The sequence below is a fragment of the Elaeis guineensis genome, chromosome 10, assembly GCF_000442705.2.
Source record: "Elaeis guineensis isolate ETL-2024a chromosome 10, EG11, whole genome shotgun sequence".
NCBI classification, from domain to species: domain Eukaryota; kingdom Viridiplantae; phylum Streptophyta; class Magnoliopsida; order Arecales; family Arecaceae; genus Elaeis; species Elaeis guineensis.
The window spans coordinates 35,185,845-35,206,896 of record NC_026002.2 but is presented as its reverse complement, the minus strand read 5'-3'; the positions used below and the strand labels follow the sequence as shown (position 1 = coordinate 35,206,896).

General features: G+C 39.3%; 1 protein-coding gene across 1 annotated transcript; it reads left to right on the top strand.

Moving 5' to 3' along the window:
- Positions 1-6,237: 6,237 nt before the first annotated feature.
- Positions 6,238-8,111, top strand: LOC105052423 (heat stress transcription factor B-4). The gene is given in 3 exon segments (XM_010933219.4): positions 6,238-6,819; positions 7,540-7,885; positions 7,888-8,111. Coding segments are annotated over 3 exon segments (819 nt in total). The 5' UTR covers positions 6,238-6,570.
- The last annotated feature ends 12,941 nt before the right edge of the window (positions 8,112-21,052 follow it).

Sequence of the window (21,052 nt, the reverse complement as noted above, 5' to 3'; positions counted from 1 at the left end):
CGATACCAGCAAAATCAGCATCCTGATCTTCTCCTCAACATTCTCACCAATGCTAAGGAGGTCGGTGAGGATCTTCTGGAAATGGCTTAGATGCTCCTGTACGCTCTGTCCCTCAGTCATCCACAGCTGGTAGAATTGCCTCTAGAGGAAAAGAGTATTGGTGAGAGACTTCGTCATGTATAACTCCTCGAGCTTCGATCACAACACCGTTGAAAAAGTCTCGCTAAGCACATAGATCACCACCTCATCTGCTAGGTACATGCTGATGGTACTTACCGCCTGCATCTGTAGCTATTTTCAATCCCACACCTCCATATGATGGTCGGTTTCTCCTCGCACAAGAGAGCATCGATCAACCTTTGCTGGATGAGCACATCCTTCACTCTTGCCTGCCACAAGGAGAAATTACTCTTTCCATCAAACTTGTTGATCTTCATCTTGATTGATCATATCTTCTCCATCTTCAGTCTTGCTCACCACCACTGCAATCTACGTCCTTGTACTGTCTCGCTCTGATACCACTTGTTGGGTGGATGTTAGCTAGGACACCACCTCCCAAGATCTTTTCGATATCGCGCGATTAGCAGGAAGAAAGAAGAAATAAAACAGAGACAATCAAAATATGTTGATCAGCCAAGAAAGGGCTCGCCTCTATGGGGCATGCAAACTTCACTATGAGAAAAGAAATATTACAAGAGGAGTCTCACCCTCAACCTTCGTACACCCAATTTCTCTCTCACAGAAAGTTTTTTCTCATAAAAGCTCTCTCTCTTGGAAGATTCTCTGAACCCCTGAAGCGACCGTTGTTCGCTGTTCAGAGCCTCTTTACTCTTCTTAGCATCGCATGCTCTCTCTCTTCATGCGGGTTCTCTCGATTTTCCTATATTTTCATGCGCTCCATGAAGCCTTCTGTGCGACACCAAAATCACGCTGCACCACACACCTCTCGTTCCACTGTACAGGCCCTTTAAAGGCCTTAAACAGAACTTAGAATGTGATTAGGAGTCCTAATAACTCTCAAATCAAACCATAAAAATCCCTCAGCCATCGGATCAAGTCCCAAATCAACCCATGCCCTCTGATCACGTGCTGGTCCATGGAATAGTGCCGTAGATCCCGCGAAATGTGTGAAAAATACCCACACGGTCCACAGACCCAACCGTAGACCGCCCAATCCATCGTGGATCGAGAAATCGGCTTGCTGAGCTCGCACGGGCGTGCGTGTGGGCCTGGGCCGGCCCGCGCCCGTGCGCCCACGCTTGGGCCAGCCTGCACGACCCGCGTGCCTGGGCCTGGGCCGGGCCCACGCGCCCGTGCACCTGGGCTTGGGCCAGGCCCGCCCGCTAGGCCGCGCCCAGCCCGCGCACCGCCGCCTGCGGCTGTGCCGCCGCAGCTCCGCCCGCCGCCCGCCGCCCGCCGATGGTCCTTAGCCACCTCAAATTTCATGTCGATTTTAAAAATGCGTATCTCCTCCGTCTGAGCTTCGTTTGGGATGATCTTGATCTCGTTGGACTCCATCTTTTTACCGTGAACTTCGCTGTGGATTCAATATGGATCGAATCTCAAGACGTCAAATCCTAACAGATTTCTTAGGCCTAATGGGTCTCAAGCTTCTTGATCCATGATTGTTCTGGTCTATGAAAAAATAATGAAACATTTTGGCTAAAACCATTTACATATATAATGCTTCCACTCTAATCGTTTTGCATCCTAGTCGAGCAATACTTATAATAAAATGTGTCAAGCAGTTAGATGGCCAATGTGCACTCAAGTAAGGTTCACAATGCACAAAGAAGAAAAATTACTCCAACTGCTAATTTGTGTGCGAATGTGAATGCAAAATCTTAAATGTATGCAACTTCTAAATGAATATGACATTAATGGTTTTCCAACATTTGTTCCCAGAGAAGCAAGTGTTGACTAGCTTGGGGGGTGTTGCATCTAGTAGTGGGTTAAATTAATGGAACAAATATCCCTTTAGCCTGTTTATTTCATGCTAATCCTACAAATGATAGAACAATTACTGGTTTATTTTGAGGACAGGGTGGATGTTATAAAAAGATGGGAAAGCTACTTTTCTATTTAATCCTAGAAACCATTCCAGATCATAAAGTATGGTCGTTAGTTTGTATAATGGGTTAGAAGTAAATTAACTCCGGGTTATTTGTTCCAAAACCAAATGCATAGCCATTTCTCAAACCTACTTGGATCCATCACTTGTTAGTATTTGGATTTAAGTGCTAATGACCCATAGTTGACAAAGTGCTCGCCTTATTAAAAGAATTCTTTAAAAATGTTTTTTCTTTTCAATTTTCAATCATTCCATTATTTAATGGCCATCATTTTTTTTTCCTTCTATCATTGCAGAAACATGACTTCAAATTGGGAGAGTGGGACCAACCACCTGACTGAAACGCGATTGCTCGTACATAATGGTTTGTGAGTCACTAGATTCTTCATGAGTAACTCAAAGACTATAGAATATTATGATTTGATGAACGCATTAGATTGGGATGCCAATTTCCACTCTGACTATACTAGTTATAATTGATGGATAGGAGATGCTATTCTGAGCCCAAAAAACATCAATATTCAACATGCAGCACTGGTATGAGAAGCCCGTCCAGAACATGGGTTGAACCATGCAAATTCAGAACTAATCAGACCATAATATTTTAAAAAAATAGCAATAGATCATTGGATACACACTCATTACTATGATTACGGCAAATTTGGTTCGCAATCAAAATTGAAATGAATTGAAATGAAAATTAAAATAGCTATATCCTCCATTATATTTGGTTTATGACCGAATTTAAACGAACTTTGAATACTAGAAGAGAGTCGGGATTAGATTTTGAAACCCACATGATGCATGTAATTTCTCTTTCTTACCATGAAGACTGAGATATTGCAAAAAGATTTATTACTAAGAATCAAAGTGGGAATGAAACTTCTTCCAACCAAACAGCTAAAATAGGAATTATTTATTTTTTGCCACGAAGACTGAGATATATCAAAAAGATCTATTATTAAGAATAGAAGTGGGAGTGAAATTTTTTCTAACCAAATAGCTAAAAATAAAAATTATTTATTCCTATTCCCCTCCGACTAAGCATGGTCTTAATTTTTTTTGTCATATTTATAGGTTGTGCTGCCATTGCCTTAGCTTTAATTCTTCATACTTTCTTAGGTGGCTGTCCAAATAACCATTCACTGCGGTCACATCTACATAGATTTCAAAAAAAAAAAAAAAAATGTAAAAGCAAAATAGGGTTTGCTCTCATACATACATATGTACGTACCTACATACATATATGTAAGTACGTACATACGTATGTATGTATATATGTGTTGTTATGATACATCATATTGTGCTATTGCTAAAAAAACACGACATAATGTACCAGTTGGGTCTGGCCAGTTCGAGAGATCCAAGCACAAGTTGCAGCCCTGCCAGACGTATATAATTATATTTCTTATATAAGTTTTCCTAAGTTTTGTACTTATTCTACCGTCATTTCCCTCGATTTTCCATTGTGTTTCCATCGTCGACACAAACAGAAACATTGGTTTCCCAGACTGGCACCTCATGTGACTCCATGTGGAAGAACAAGATGCCAACAAAGCAGGCATGGCCATGGTGCCGACTCCCACCAGATCATGGTTTTGGTAGTTTTCTGGAGCACTCATGCACATGAACTCACTCAAGGTCCACTCATGCATGCACCCATTTGGACTCATTTGACCACAACCCACCTCATTGAACTAAATACCAGCAACCACATGCCCTACATGGTCCATTCCAGGGGTTTCCATGCTCCAAGTCCTACCATCAATGTCCATTTCCACATGCAAGTGTATGAGAGAGAGAGAGAGAGAGAGAGAACGGGGGGGGGGGGGGGGGCGCATGTTGGGGGGATAGAAAGCCATGGTAAATTCTTCTTTACATCGCCTTTATGTGCACAGACTTTAATCAGTTTCCTCTTAATGCTCTGAGAGCCACTGACCCACCTTGCTGTCATATTCCTGGGGGAAAAGAAGTTGTTCTCTGTAAAGCTTCCTTTGTCAAGCTAGCTCTCATCTTTGGAGTGTCTTTTCTCCTTTTCCTTTTCCAATATATAAAAGCTCTTACGAGGGACAAGAAATGGACTTTCTGCCAGGGATAACATGCCCTTGATATATGGTCTTGGCATCCTTTAAGCTCTCCTCTGGAACAAGGCCAGGGATAAGTTTGAACATCCCATTAAATTGTGACGACCCCACTTTCTCCCCTGGTGAAATGAAGAGAGGGAAGGTACTGCTGATTAGTCTCTAATTTTGAGCTTGAGTTTTGTTGATCATTAAGCTGAAATGTGGTCTAATTATCTATCATAAGAATGCGTCAGAACTAATTAAGCCTATTGTATGACATCATCCAAAAATCCAAGTTCGTGTATGGAAGCTAGATCCTTCACTATAATGATTTGGTTTTGGTGAGCTTCTAGGGGTTGAACCCTGTTGGACTATTCTAGTTGTCCATGGATAAATCCAACCTTATCCTCACATGCATGCATGGACATGCTTTGTTTTTACCATTGTCACATGTATGCAACTACATTTGTGCAGAGTGGAGAGAGGGTGTGGGCCAAAGTGAGACAAGATAATGTGCTTGTAATCCCTCTCAAACATTATTTATTCATTTCTTTGGCAGTCAAAGAGAGATCTAGACCTGACTTCCTAAGCAGTGGCCGGTGGGTCACATGTGGATAGAGATAGGTCGGGTGATGTATGCATGCCATGTATAACCAAGTTGTCATATGTGGAATAGAATCTTCCACAATATTCAAATTCTGTCAATAGTTCTCACTGGGCAACACTGCCTTCTTTGGCTGCAAATTATATTTTATTTCTTTTTCTCCATTTCTTTTTAACAAGAAATTAAGGTAAGTGAACCCCTCTCCCTCGACACCCTCTTCTGTGCTATATCGATGCAAGCAAAGGCTCACCTGTTCATCTGAATTTATGAGACTATATAACTTGCGTCTTTTGGTATCTGGGAACCATGCTGAAACCCAAGCCTGCCTCATGACTGGCTTACTATGGATGTATACTTTGTTATATATATACTTTGACCAAACTATAACTGATGCTTGGAAGATAACAGAGAAAGAGAAAGGGAAGGAAAGGGACATGGACCATAGCTCTCCTTTTGAGAGAGAGAGAGAGAGAGAGCTTATCTTTCACCACACCATCTGCTGGTGTGGTTATGTTCTCAAAGATATATATTAGAAAAACTTGTCTATATGGACTGGCAAACTTGTGCAGGACTAACACCAAATCTCCCTAATCCCAAGTGCCACCTCTGATAAGAAAAGTTGGGAATGTCTGTTGTATGTTTGAAACTTCATTAATGTGCGGAAGGAGCAGGTTTGAGCCCCACCATGCAGGCCAACATCAGAAACAGGCAATAGGAAAAAAATCTTTCACCAAAAGCGCAAGTCTGCAGAGGATAATTAAATTATACTCTCCACTAAACACCTTTCCCATACCATCTAAGTCACGGACATGCCTTGGAACTACAAAAGATACTATAAAGTATTCGACCAGGCCAAACAAAAAAAACCTGTAGAGTGCTGGAGAAAAAATATGTACAGGGAAGGATGTTTATCTAAACGTCAATCTATCGTTACTCCTTGAAAGTTTCCACATATATATACTGCTAATATTTTTTGCGCCTAGCTTTGAACAAGCATTAGAAAACATTGGAACTTGGAAATGATCTTATGTTTAGTCCTTATGTTACTAACATTCTAATCTTATTCACATGAAGATGGCTCTATGGATCTAATTAATGATGCTACAAAAGAATCTGAATCATATTTACCCGAACATTTACCTTACCAAGCTAGTAAAATATTTGGTAATCGTAAAATCATCTGGGATTGGATCTTACCTTCACTGGGTTGTAGAGGACGAGAAGGTGGATAAAGTATTATCTAGGTTGTCATATGGTCCATTGCCTACAGTTCTAAGCTCATGCTGACAAGGAGAGAATTCTTTGTGGTGACTCAAATAGAGAATATGCTTGTCATATGCATATTTAACACAGCACTTATTGAGAATTAAAACAACTTATAGGCCTATTTATTTGTATGGTGACAAAATGACCTAACACCAATAATAAGCGCAAATATCCGAGGAAAAATCGTTCCTTCGTAATGTGGGAAGATATTTAGCAAAAGTCTTGTTTTTTCGCTAAACATTTACGGAAAGCTTTCACGATCTCCCATAAGCTCTCACCATTGTCAAGTAAATGATTGTAAAATGTTACAGCCGATGATCCAGAAAAAAAAAGGTTGCGGCTAGAAAGGTTCCGATTGTTTTTAGATAATGCTGAAAAAGCTAATGAACTACTAATTGGCTCTTGTGTTAAATGTACATGTAAAAACATTAAATGAAGCATATTTGTGAGTCCTGTGATCACAAAAGCCTGTGCATATATAATCATGAGAGAGAGAGAGAGAGAGAGAAGCTTATTTGAGAGAGCTAGAGGTAATATTGGGGCTCCTGTTCTCTCTTTGCTTTTTAATGGCTTTCTTGATGGAGAGATGTGGTGAGATGATGGTTTCTGTGGACTCTCACAAGCCAGTTCCGGCACCCTTCCTGACCAAGACCTACCAACTAGTTGATGATCCTTGCACTGATCACATTGTATCCTGGGGTGAAGATGAGACCACCTTTGTGGTGTGGAGACCTCCTGAATTTGCAAGGGATCTCCTGCCCAACTACTTCAAGCACAACAACTTCTCAAGCTTTGTAAGGCAGCTCAACACCTATGTAAGCATCTCAAAATCTCTTGATAGATTTTTCCTTCAAAAATATCATATTGAAGAATGCTTTTTCTTCCATTTGTTTCAGTAGGTTATTTTATTTTCCACAGTTAGAAATGCTGTCATCTGGCTTTCTTCACTGTGATCCTTCCATGAAGTTCAGTTCTCGACTTCAATGGGATTTACTGTCTAGTTTATGAAGAAAAAGATCGCAATTTGTATTTCTTTTCCTTATTTGCGACAGTTCTTAGCTTTCTATATACTGTTTTAGTAAGAGAACTTTATTTCTTTCAGTAACCGTCTGATGGAAAAAAAATTCTTGTTGTCACCTACTTTTTATTTTCTCAAAATGTTGTATGAAGTTGGTTCACGATGGACTTGATCAGCATCACCAAGTGACTTGGATAAGATGACTTCTGTCCCATCCCTTAATCTTTCTTGAGGTCCCATCACACAATGTTGGATGATTTTATTAATTTTTGAGAACATCATGTTGTAGGATTTTAACAAACTATTTTGTTTCTCCTCCATAATCTCTCATGTGTCTCTCTGCTCGAGTTACAACTCAGCTTGCTCTATTCATTCATGTCAGAATTTCTTATCTTCAATGTTAGAAAATCCATGAAGCTATTAAAACTTCACATGGGTTATGTGCAACTCCATAGATGTGGTGTGCAAAGGAGAGTAAGAAAGAAATTTAATGTGTTTATCTTTTATATACTTTCAGGGATTCAGAAAGATTGTTGCAGATAGGTGGGAGTTCGCAAATGAGTTCTTCAGAAAAGGAGAGAAGCATTTACTCTCTGAGATCCACAGAAGGAAAAGCCCTCAAGTTCCTCACCACTACCACCAACACTACCATCATCGATCACCACCTCCTTTCCAAGGTCCAGATGAAACAACCAGCTGGATTGAGCCTCCCCTACCGCTCCCGAGCGGCGACGCCGAGTTCCTCTCGGCTCTTTCGGAGGACAATCAGAGACTGAAGAGAAAGAACTCCCTCCTCTTATCAGAGCTCACACACATGAAGAAGCTATACAATGACATAATCTACTTCATCCAAAGCCATGTCACCCAGTACCCCCTGACCAAAGGCTTGTGAACCCAAGGCCTAGCAGACTTGCTGATGATCGACTTCAAACTCCTTCGGAGCTCCAGAAAGCATTAAAAAATCACTTCTCGGCGACCATCACCGGGGAGTCTGACAGCACCGTCAAGCTCTTCGGTGTATCCATTCATGGCAAGAAGAGATTGCACACCGAGACAGCCGGTGGTGAAAATTAAAATGCAAGTGACTAGAACAATATGGAGGAACTGTTGGAAGATAAGGTTTTGTTTGAAGGATATTAAGATTACTGAGACCAAGTACTCCCATCTTGAGGGAATTCAGTTTGAACTGTTATTGTGGAAGACCTTAGATGTTGTCATAGACCTTTTGTTCCTTGCTCTTCCCTTCTCATGGAAGTTGATCAGTCTTTTTCATATGATTATTAGAAGTTTAGTTTAGTGACATTATATTATATTATTAAGTCCTTAAAATATTTTTTTATCTTTATGAATATCCCTCTCAGACAACTATGCTGAGAGCAGTACATTGATTCTTCTGGTCTTCTATCAATTATTTTCAGACCTGCAGCTGAAACGTCAAAGGTTATAGATGATTTGCTATAGATTTGAGATTCCTTTCATCATAGAAGCATAGAAATCCATCATGGTTGTAATGAGTCCCTTAATAGGTGTGTTGGGCAATCATTCACCCATGTTTCTTGTATCTTTTCTCGTAGAAAGAGGAGAGTGGAGTGGGGAATGGTAGCCGTTAAAGCATCGGAAAAGGATGGAAAAGTTAAAAAGTTAAGTAGATGGATATGCATTGCCTTCGAATTATTCAACTATGCTAACTTTATCATGTAGTAATAATTTATCTTATTGGGATTCACTGTCGTTGGTGCCAGCATACCTTACTCAAACCACATGGCTGGATTCTTCGAGTCAAAATATACTCAAACAAACGTCTTACTATTGGCTTCTGATTCCTTAAAAATTTGTGTTAAAATTTCAGTCCAGGGAAACAAATTTTTGTACCATCGACTTCAAACGCTTGGGCTGTTAGACCACATGACATTTTCTTTAAAGGTATTTTTTTTGAAAAAAGGCAAAAGGTAAGATATATTTAGCTTTACCTTTGGAAATTTTCTTCCTCAAAGACACTTTAGGTTGCACTGCCCCTAACATGTCTCTGCTAGCTGCTTAAATCTACTTGGATAGGTAAGCACACAAATGATTGAGTTTCTACATTTAGATGGCAACTTTATTATTTAAGAAGCAACATTTTTTTTGAGTAATTTAAGATTTAAGAAGCAACTATTGTGAACAGCATATGTACATGATGTGTGCATAATGGACATTTGATAAATACTTGTGTTGTATCAATTAATTGTGAGTTTCATTTTGCAACGTTTTTGAGTGATTTTTTGAGCCAGAAATTACTGTACAATAAAACAGCAACAACAACAGCAACAGCAAACCTTATAGATCATTAGCAACATTTAAGACTTCTATCAAAATAGGTTGTTTATGGAATTCCAAGTTGGGAAAGCTTTATGAAGAATTGAGGGGATTTTTAGAGTCAACCATATATCAACTAACTCCAACCTTCGAGAATTTCAAACCAAAATCCTGCTTTGGTAAACTTTAGGAAGGATAAGGGCTCATAGTAAAACAAAGAAGGTTAGTAACTTGGTAGGAAAATCTGTATTGTTAGTCATGCATTTGTGCTCATGTAAGCATCCAAGAGGAAAAAATAATAATAAAGAGTAGGGAGAACAAAGAAGATTACATTGTTTCAAAAATAAATTCAATTTCAAGACATAATCGCACCCAATTAGTCATATATATATATATATATATCTTGCATTATATGCTTCTATCACAACAAAGCTTGCTCAAAATAGTGATAAATGCATGGAGGTTGATCAAAGTTGTGATAATAGTAACCATAATGCTGAAGCACCAATCATGTAGTGTAAAAAACACCTTATTTATTTTCATTTCATCAAGCCTATATGTGGGCATGTGGCCTGCCATGCAAAAGTGGCTTTCTTAATCTAATGCTAGTTACTATAGAAATATTGAGAGTCTATTTTGATAATCTTGTGCAATCTAGTAAGACCTACAGTACCATAAGCTAGGACAGATATATATTCACAAGAAAAATTCTTTGTGCACCGTGCACGGTATAGAATGTGCGCATCATACACGGTGATCGGCTCACGCACAGGGCCGGTAAAAAAAAAATTTTTCACACGGCCCGACCTGTGCGTGAGCCGATCACCGCATGTGGTGTGCAATGCACAAAGAATTTTTTATATTCACAAAATTCACAAGAATATCTGCTGAGTGGGTCAGCCTGAATCGAGCTGGGAGAGAGCTAATTGGTATGGGCTGGACAAGGCCTCATATTCTACAATACTAGAAATTCTGTTTCCAATTTTAAGGATCTAGTATATTAAACATGCTCTTAATATCACAACATGGGATTTTCCATTGCAATATGTTTCTTTTCTTTTTTTTTTGGTAAAAATGGGCGATTACACCAATCTAGTGCGAGAACAACCCAAAAGGTCAAGATACACAAAATTTAGCAATGCCTGCGGGCAAACCTCGTCCTGTCTCCATAGTCAGTCATCGGAGTTCTCAGCAACAAAAGTCACCATCCAATCTGCTGCAGTGTTTTTCTTCCTGTAGACATGCCGGACTCTCACTGCAATAGCTAGGCGAAAGGAGGCCCTAACATCCCGGATAAACGGATGACTCTCGAGTTGCCTGGTGTCATCTTGAATCCACGAGTTGACAGTAGCAGAGTCACTCTCCAGGATCATCCTGTCGGCGTGAAACTATTGTCTGACAAAGGTGACACCTGTCTAAGTGACGTGAAGTTCCGCAACTGGGACAGAAAGCTCAAATAAGTGGGAACCACCAACCACCAAAAGTCTCTCATCAGGGCCACGAATGATAAAACCAGCTCCGCCCTTGCTGTCCCTGACACTGCCATCAAAGTTGATCTTGATAAATTTCAAGGATGGGGGCTCCCAGAAAATGGAAAGAATCCTATGAGTTGCTGCCGGGGTAGCCGGAGAGCTCTAGAGATCAGGGATGTTAAGGAACAGAGTGGCAGTATCAAACTGATAGTACTCTTTGTAGGGTGGATGTCTGGCTAGGACACCACCTCTCAGAATTTTTTCGATACCACATGATGTAGCAAGAAAAAAGAATAAATAAAACAGAAAACAATCAAATACGTAGATCAGCCAAAAAGGGCTCACCTCCATCGGACATGTAAACTTCACTATGAGAAAAAAAATATTACAAGAGAAGATCTCACCCTCAATCCTCATACACCCAGTTTTTCCCTCACAAAAAGTTCTCCCTCACAAAAGCTTTCTCTAGGAAGACCCCTCTGAACCCCTGAAGCGACTGCAGTCCGCTGTCCAGGAGCCTCCTTGCTCCTTCTCCTCTCGATACGGCATCTGCTTTCTTTCTACTTCGGGTTTTCCATAGCTAATGAAGCCACGTGTGACACACCATGCCACCACACCACCTCTGTTCATAGGATCAACCTTTTAAAGGCTTAAACCTGACTTAGATTAGGATTAGGACTCCTAATAATCCCAAAAGAACCTCCCTAGACCGTTGGATCTCGACCGATAGCTCCCAGAGCCGTCAGATCGTGATCGATCCATGAAACAATCCCATAGACCGTGAGAATCGCACGTGAAATGCTGCACGGTCCATGGTGGATTGCGAGAAACCGAGGGACAATGCCCACTCGGTCCACAGACCATCCCATGCACCGCTTGGTCCACAATAGACCGGACTACGGGCTCCCAAGCACGGGCTCATGTGGGCCTGGGCCGCGTCCGCACGCGCGCGCCTGGGCCTGGGCCGTGCCCCACGCGCGTGCACTGCACGCTGGGTCGAGCTCTGCGCGCCCAGGCCACGCACTACCGCATGCTGCAGCGCACCACCGCCCGCGGCCACAAGCAGTCCTCCGTTGTTCAAGTTCCGTACCAACTTCAATCGAGCATATCTCGACCATCTGGATTCTGTTTGAGGTGATCTTGAGCTCGTTGGACTTCATTTTTCATTACAGATCTCGTTGTGGGCTCAATATAGATCGAATCTCGAGACATCAAATTCTAACAATCTCTACCTCGACTTGATATTCGGCCTCCTCCTAATTTTGAGAGTTTCTGGATCTCCTCGCCCCCATGCTCTGGGATAATCGCCTGCTGATTATGGATGGACAAACATGGGAGTCGAGCCAGATCGCTCGATCTCATCTCCATTGTATGCTGTGCTCCTCCTGATCTGAGACCTACTCGGGGTATCATCCTGCGGCAATAGGAATCTCACCTTGCGATATCGCCTTTCATCCTCTCGAGTCTCCTGTCTCGTGCCCGATCCACCTCCACCTGGAGCTCCACCTCACTTTGGACTCCTCCTGGCTCCTGAAGCTCCACCTCGCACTGGACTCCCCATCAGGTAATAATATCCTCTCCTCCTCTTCTTCTCCTCCAGAATAATCCTATCGCCACGCAGCACTTTCAAGATTCCTCCACCAGCTACCCTTCTGTAGTCTTTCGAATTTAGTCTGCTTAATGAGATAAGATTCCGTCTGAAATTGGATATATATCAGACCTCCTCCAATCTCCTTATTGCACCATCATGTGTCCTCCAGCTGACCATCCCGATGCCTCTGATCGCACAGCATGATCCATCCGATAAATAAATAGTGCCCTCACTATTCTTCAGAGAGTCAAACTGCTCTTCTCTACAACATACATGATAGGTGCATCAGAATCTAAAATCCACTGCTGGAAAGAAATAGATACCTTGTCAGATATTTTCAGAATATTTTTCTCTGAATCGCTACTTGCTGTCGCTACAGTAGCCATCGTCCGATCCCTAAGTTAAGGCAATCTCTAGCTAGATGCCCCAACTCTTCACACCGGTAACATCTGATTTTACTCAAATCTCTCCTAAACTTGGACCACCCTCGTCGCGATCTCCTATGGCTCCATCTACTTCCTCCTGCTCCTCCAGAAACTATCAAAGCTGAGCTACCGTCACCTGAGCTCGAAGTCGGATTCTTCTTCCTAAGAACCTCATTCTAGAGTATCACTGCGGTGACCTTATCCATCTTGATGGTGCTTTTTTCCACTAAAAGAGCAGTCACCAAAGACTCATACGAAGGGAGAAGCGATGCTAACAAAACCAGTGCCCTGGTCTTCTCCTTAACATTCTCGCCAATGCTGAAGAGGTCGATGAGGATCTTCTGGAAGTGGCTTAGATGTTCCTGCATGCTCTGTCCCTCAGTCATCCACAGCTGATAGAACTGCCTCCAGAGGAAAAGAGTATTGGTGAGAGATTTCATAATGTACAACTCCTCGAGCTTCGACCACAGCACCATAGGGAAAGTCCCACTAAGCACATGGATCACCACCTCATTTGTTAGATACATGCGGATGGTACTTACCGCCTGCATCTGGAGCCGCCTCCAATCCTGCACCTTCATGGTAGTCAGCTTCTCCTCACATAAGAGAGCATCGATCAACCCTTGTTGGATAAGCACGTCCTTCATCCTTATCTGCCATAAGGAGAAATTGCTTTTTCCATCAAACTTGTTGATCTCTATCTTGATTGATCCTGTCTTCTCCATCTTCAGTCTTGCTCACCACCATTATAATCTAAGTCTTTGTACCGCCTCGCTCTGATATCACTTGTAGGGTGAATGTCTGGCCAAGACACCACCTTCCAGGATCTTTTCGATACTGCACGATACAACAGGAAGAAAGAAAAAATAAAATAGAAAACAATCAAAGATGTGGACCAGCTAAAAAAAGCTCGCCTCCATGGGGCATACAAACTTCACTATGAGAAAAAGAAATATTACAAGAAGATATCTCACTCTCAACTCTCGTACACCCAATTTCTTCCTTACAGAAAGTTCTCCCTCACAGAAGCTCTCTCTCTAGGAAGACCCCCTTGAACCCCTGAAGCGACCGCTGTCTGTTGTCTAGGAGCCTTCCTGCTCATTCTCCTCTCGGTATGGTGTTTGCTTTCTCTCTGGTTCGGGTTTCCGCAGCTAATGAAGCCGCGCGCGATACACCACGCCACCACACCACCTCTGTTCACGGGATCAGCCTTTTAAAGGCTTAAATCTGACTTAAATTAGGATTAGGACTCGTAATAATCCCAAAAGAACTTCCCTAGACCGTTGGATCTCAACTGGCAGCTCCCAAAGCCGTCAAATCACGATCGATCCATGAAACAGTCCCATAAACCGCAAGAATCACGCGTGAAATGCCACACGGTCCACAGTGCACCATGAGAAACTGAGGAGAAATGCCCACTCGGTCCACAGACCATCCCATGCACCGCTCGATCCACGGTAGATCGGGGTACGGGCTCCCAGGCACGGGCTCGCATGGGCCTGGGCTGCGCCCGCGTGCTGGCGCCTGGGCTTAAGCCGCACCCCACATGCATGCGCCCGAGCCTGGGCCGTGCACTGCACGCTGGGTCGGGCTCTGTGCGCCCAGGCTGCGCACTGCCGCAATCACGCCGCCGGCCGCCGGCGGTCCTCTGCTACTCCGAATTTTGTACTGACTTCAATCGAGCATATCTCGACTATCCGAACTCCGTTTGAGTTGATCTTGGGCTCGTTGGACTTCATTTTTCGTCGCGGACCTCGCTGTGGACTCAATATGGATCAAATCTCGAGACATCAAATCCTAACACTCTTAAGCTAAACAAACAGCTCTCTCCAGCACCCGATGAATAAAAATCACCTCACTATCGAAGATAAGGCTGTTCCTTAACAACTAAGTTTGATAAACAATATAAGTTATCCGCTCACCAATAATAGACATCCTGTCAGCGACACTCTAATGGATCAAGCCAAAGAAGGACACCAACCATGGTTCAGTGCTCATCTCTCAAGGATAACCGTCCGCCTATCTCCAAATAGCTCTTGTCCTAGGGCAGTGCAGGATAGTGTGCTCAGCAGACTCATCCTCCACCCCACAAATTGGGCACAAGGTCGGAACTTCCATGCCCCTCTCCTTGAGAAGAGTTTAAGTAGGAAGCTGATTCCAAACAAGCTTTCAGAAAAAAGATCCGCACTCTAGGATGAATGGTAACTCTCCAAATCTAGGCAGCCTCAATTCATCTAGAAGGCGTCGGGCTATACAAACTGGATAGATCTCTCAAGAGAACTTTCAGGCAACAGGAGCACCTCTAGACCCTCACATCCTGAGTGGGGTGCATCGGAAGTGGGATGGCAAGAATCTGCTCCGCAAGTGGCTCCCCAAAAATCGAGTGATCTCCTATATTCTCCAGTCAAAAGTGTCAGTAGTAATGATGTCAGACATCCTCATATGGTCCTCTATCTCGTTGCTGATAAAAATCGGCCTGTAAGATAGAGGAAAGCTCAAAATCCAAATATCCTATATCACCTTCATCGAGCAATCATCTTCTATAAAATATCTGATCTAGTCCATCATATCGGGCCTCTGAGCATAAATCTTTCGTAACAAAAATAATTATTTGGCATAATGTTATTATAAGCACCAGACCATAACAAAAACGATCATTTTGAATAAAGCATGCATGGAAAGGGACAATGCTATTAACCGAATAATGCATGCATGGAATGTTCTTTGAATGTGTTGGATATGCCGTGAGTGTGTGTGTGTGTGTGTGTTTTGAATGTGAAGCCCACGCCTTAATGATGTCATGTCTATTAAAGTGAATGCAATATTTAATTGATGCACCGAAAAGACACCGTTGTCATTATTAGACATGGCTTTTTACCATCGTAGAACACGCAAGTGCATCCAAAACATTATATCAGGATTATCTGAGAATTATTACATCTCTAATGTATAACCCACGCTACGCGGTGAGATTTATCTTACATCAAAATAAAAATTTAAAATATTTTATTAATATATATTTTTTATATAATATAATATATAATATTTTTATTAGTCGATGAATTTATATTTTTATTAATCTTCATCTAATATCATTTTTTTATCTAAATTAAAAATATGAATATCAAAAAAATTTATTAGAGTATCAATGAATTGAATTTCATAACAAAATATAAATCAAAATAATTAAAAAATAATCCATAATTTTAAATTTTTAATATTTAATATTTAAATATTAAATATTTTTATTTTTTAAAAATCTATATTGATCCTATTTGCACATTCTAGAAACATACAATCATTCAATGTAAAGTAGTTGGTACTTAACAATAGTACAACAAACAACTATATACATCATGTATAAGATATTAAGTATCATCCTTATTTAAAATTTTATTTTTAGTTTTAAAAATTTATTTAAAATTATCATTAAGATAGTAATAAATTTTTTAAACTATTGATAGTAAAATAATAAAATAATAATGACAGAATTATTTCGTTCGCTCGGCACTTCCCATCCAATTGAGACAATCTAAACTTTCCTATTTAGCTAGTCCAAGCCTCCCACCAAGTTGTGACTCCTATGAATAGAAAAAGTGAATGAAAAAAGTAAAAGATAAATAAAAAAAAAATATGCAAAAAATCAATGAAAACAAAAAAAATAAAAAGACAAGATCTTTTCCAGTATTGATTTAAAATTCATTTTAGAATAGACCAAATACCATAAAAATAATAATATATTTATATAATAAAAAATTAATAATAAAAAAAATAATGAGATTCACAATCTTATCTGGTAAGTGCGATCAATAACTTCATTATATTATATTAAATCTCGATTTCGTATATTGATTTAAGCAATTCTAATTTCTTCATAATTTCTTTCAAATTTTTTCGTGACAAAATTTTAACAATGTCTATTTATGAAATTATAATTAAGAGACAACTAATTAAAAATAAATTCTAAATATATTTTAATATATTTAAAGGGCTATGAACTAAAATTATTAAAAATATCTTAAAAAATTTTAAAATTCGATATATTTTTTTCTTAAACCTGTCTAACATCATATACATTATGTCTCTTTAGAATAAGATTTTATTTTGATCTAAAAATCTATTTAGATGGAGTTAAAAAGCTAAATATAATAGGAGAAAAGAAACCATCTAAATGATCAAATACTCCACTGTTAAGTGATATGAGCAAATATAACTAAGACAACAAAATCATATAAGAATATGAAAAAAAATCACTCAATTAATTTACTCCAATAATAAATAATATAATAAATTTTAATAAAATAAAAAAGACAACACTGTTTGATCTAATAGAGTTTAGCGACTGTCCATCATATCCATGAAAATAAAAAAAATCTCAAACAAAAATTAATACTGATATTATTCTTATCAGTATATATTAAATATGTCTTAAATCTTGCTAACTAAGAGATTTATAATTAAATACCAACAATATGAAATAAATAACAAAATAAGTGCAGTTATAAAATACAAAAAGATAATTACAATAACAGTCAATATAAAGTAAGATGATACTATAAGTTAAATTTAGAAAATATGCTAACAAAGGTACCAATAATAAGATAATAAAATTATTCATTATATTATAAAATATAAAAAGATAATTATAATAACAATCAATATAAAATAAGACAACATTGTTTGATCTGATTCGATGGATCAATTCAAATCTCAAAACATATTATTTTAAAAAAATAATAAAAATATTATTTTTTAAAAAATAAATTAGTATGTTATTATTTTTAAAATTAAAAATAATATGTTATTATTTTTAAATAATAATAAATTAGTATTTTAAAAAAATAATATGTTATTATTTCATCTAAAAATATGAAAAAAATATTTGATTTACTTACTCTAATAATAAATAATATAATAAAATAAATTTTAATAAAATAAAAATTAAAAATTTTATAATTTTATAATTTTTTAAATTATTAATAAACTAATGTTGCTCCTTGAATTGATTTTGATGATTACAAAGCATTTGAGGGGATTACTAATGATTTTGGCTTGAAAAAAGATTTATTATATTTCAGGGGCAAAATCAAAATTTTATCAGACCTGATTCGGAAGCCTCAAGAGCAAGAACAAAAGATGTGTAATCTATTGGAGATAATTTCAATATTTTTGGAAGTATATTTTATAAGAAAATCAGGTTTATATTTTTGAGTCGACCCCATAAGTCGACTCATGGCTAAAAGGGCTGAACGGCATGCAAAATTTTTGGCTGGCACACTCTATGTGTCGACCCCATGAGTCGACCTCTTGGCATGAGTCGACCTCTGCTGCTCTGCAGGCCAAAATTACAGAATAGTCATTTTCTGCTTTTTTTCACAGAGGTCGACCCCATGAGTCGACCCATAAGCATGAGTCGACCCTATGAGTCGACCCCTGTGATGGAAAATTTTCGCAACAGCTAGTTTTTAACCCGTTTCGATTGCATTTAATGCTCATTTAATGTGCTCTAATGGCTCTATTTCAGCCCAGATTACTCTCCACCATTATTTGAAGTTATAAAAAGATACTTAAAAGAGGAAATTAAAGACAAGGAAGAGATTTGAAAAAAGTTCTTCAAGCATTCATTTCAACCCTAAACAAGAGACCACTTAAAAAGATTGTTGCCCAGCTATGCAACCCAAGAGGGGGGGGATGAATTGGGTTTCTAAAAATTTTAAGCCCAACTGATTACTTATGAATAACAAAACAAAGACTTTAATTCAATATCAATTACCTAAAGCAGGAATGCAAGAATATAATAAAGAAATAAAGTGAAGCGATAAAGCACACCACAAACACAAGGATTTATAGTGGTTCGGTGCCAACCTTGCACCTACATCCACTCCCCAAGCTCCTACTTGAGAATTTCAATCCACTATCTTTGTATTCAACCCGAATACAAAACGTCGGAAACTCCGACACTAGCTATCCCAAGCTAGATCATTTATTTTCCGGGTACAAGTAAACCCAAAACACTCCGATTTTCAAAACAAGGAAAGGTTGATCCGAACCTGAAATCGGAGTGTTTTGGGTTTACTTGTACCCGGAAAACAAGTGATCTAGCTTGGGATAGCTAGTGTCGGAGTTTCCGACGTTTTGTATTCGGGTTGAATACAAAGATAGTGGATTGAAATTTCCAAGTAGGAGCTTGGGGAGTGGATGTAGGTGCAAGGTTGGCACCGAACCACTATAAATCCTTATGTTTGTGGTGTGCTTTATCGCTTCACTTTATTTCTTTATTATATTCTTGCATTCCTGCTTTAGGTAATTAATATTGAATTAAAGTCTTTGTTTTGTTATTCATAAGTAATCAGTTGGGCTTAAAATTTTTAGAAACCCAATTCACCCCCCCCCCTCTTGGGTTGCATAGCTGGGCAACAAGTGGTATCAGAGCCGGTGCTCTAGCCCTTCTTTGATCTAACAATCAAAGAGTCAAAGATCTATGGCAACCCATGTTGGTACTTCTCTAGCCGAGGGGCAATCAACAAACCGACCTCCACTTTTCAATGGGTCTAATTACACCTATTAGAAAGCTCGGATGAAGATTTTCATACAAGCACTCGACTATGATATGTGGAGTATCATAGTGAATGGTCCTCACACACCCACCAAGATTATAGATGGTGAGGAGTCAACCAAACCCGAGAAAGAATGGGATGAGGTTGACAAGAAATTGGCACAATTAAATGCCAAAGCCATGAATGTTCTTTATTGTGCACTAGATGCTAGTGAATTCAATCGCATTTCTACTTGTGCATCTGCTAAAGAAATATGGGATAGGTTAGAAGTAACCCATGAGGGAACAAATCAAGTAAAAGAGTCTAAAATAAACATGCTTGTACATAAATATGAATTGTTCAAAATAGAGCATGATGAGTCCATAACTGCCATGTTTACTCGTTTTACTGATATAATTAATGGTTTGAAGAGTCTTGGCAAATCTTATACTAACAGTGAACTTGTAAGGAAGATTCTCAGGTCACTGCCAAGAACTTGGGAAGCCAAAGTGACTGCCATCCAAGAAGCAAAGGACTTGAACACTCTACCTCTAGAAGAGCTTCTTGGATCCTTAATGACTCATGAACTTAGCATGAAGCAACATCAGGAGGATGAAGTTAAAAAGAAAAGAATCATTGCCCTCAAATCCACAACTTTACCTGATTATGAAACGGATGAATCTGAAGATGAAGAACAGGATGAAGAGATGGCACTCATCACCCGAAAATTTAAGAAGTTTCTAAGAAAAAGGAAACAGGGGATGAGAAAGAAATTCACAAAAGGGGAACAAAGCAAAGAAAAAGAGAAAGATCAACCCCTTACATGCTACGAGTGCAAGAAGCCGGGACATTTCAGATCCGAATGTCCACAACTGAAGAAAGGTCCCAAAAAGTTCAAAAAGAAGGCAATGATGGCGACTTGGAGTGCGAGTGATGACTCAAGCTCTGACGAGGAAACCTCAACAGAACAAGCCAATCTGTGCCTGATGGCACATGAAAATGAGGTAACTTCTGAATCCACTAGTGAATTCACATTTGAAGAATTGCATGAAGCATTCTATGATTCAATTGATGAATTAAAGAAACTAGGGAAGAAAAACAAAGAACTGAAATTGGAAAATCAGTCCTTAGTGAAACAAGCTGAAATTCTTTCAATTAAAAAATTCATCTTGAGTCAAGAAAATCAAAACTTAAAGGATGAAATTAACAAGCTGAAATCTATAGTAGATAAGTTTACCTTAAGTTCAAACAAACTAAATATGATCCTTGAAAATCAGAAAGCTATATATGATAAGGCTGGACTTGGCTATAAACCTCTGAAGAAACAAAAGTTTCTGAAGGATATTTATGTAAATTATCCAAGTAACAAGTCTACAAATATTACTTGTTTCAAATGTGGTAGAATAGGACATAAATCATACACATGCCTTAAATCTACCAATACAACTATAAAGAAAATATGGGTTCCAAAAGGAACCATTCTGACTAACCCAAAAGGACCCAAGAAAGCTTGGGTACCTAAGACAGAGACTTGACCTTTGATTGCAGGTGTGTCTAGCATCCCAAGAAGGAAACAGGAAATGGTATCTTGACAGCGGATGCTCGAGACACATGACTGGTGATGAATCACAATTCATCACGCTTGATGCTAAGGATGGAGGGATGGTCACCTTTGGAGATAATGGCAAAGGAAAGATCATCGGGATAGGTA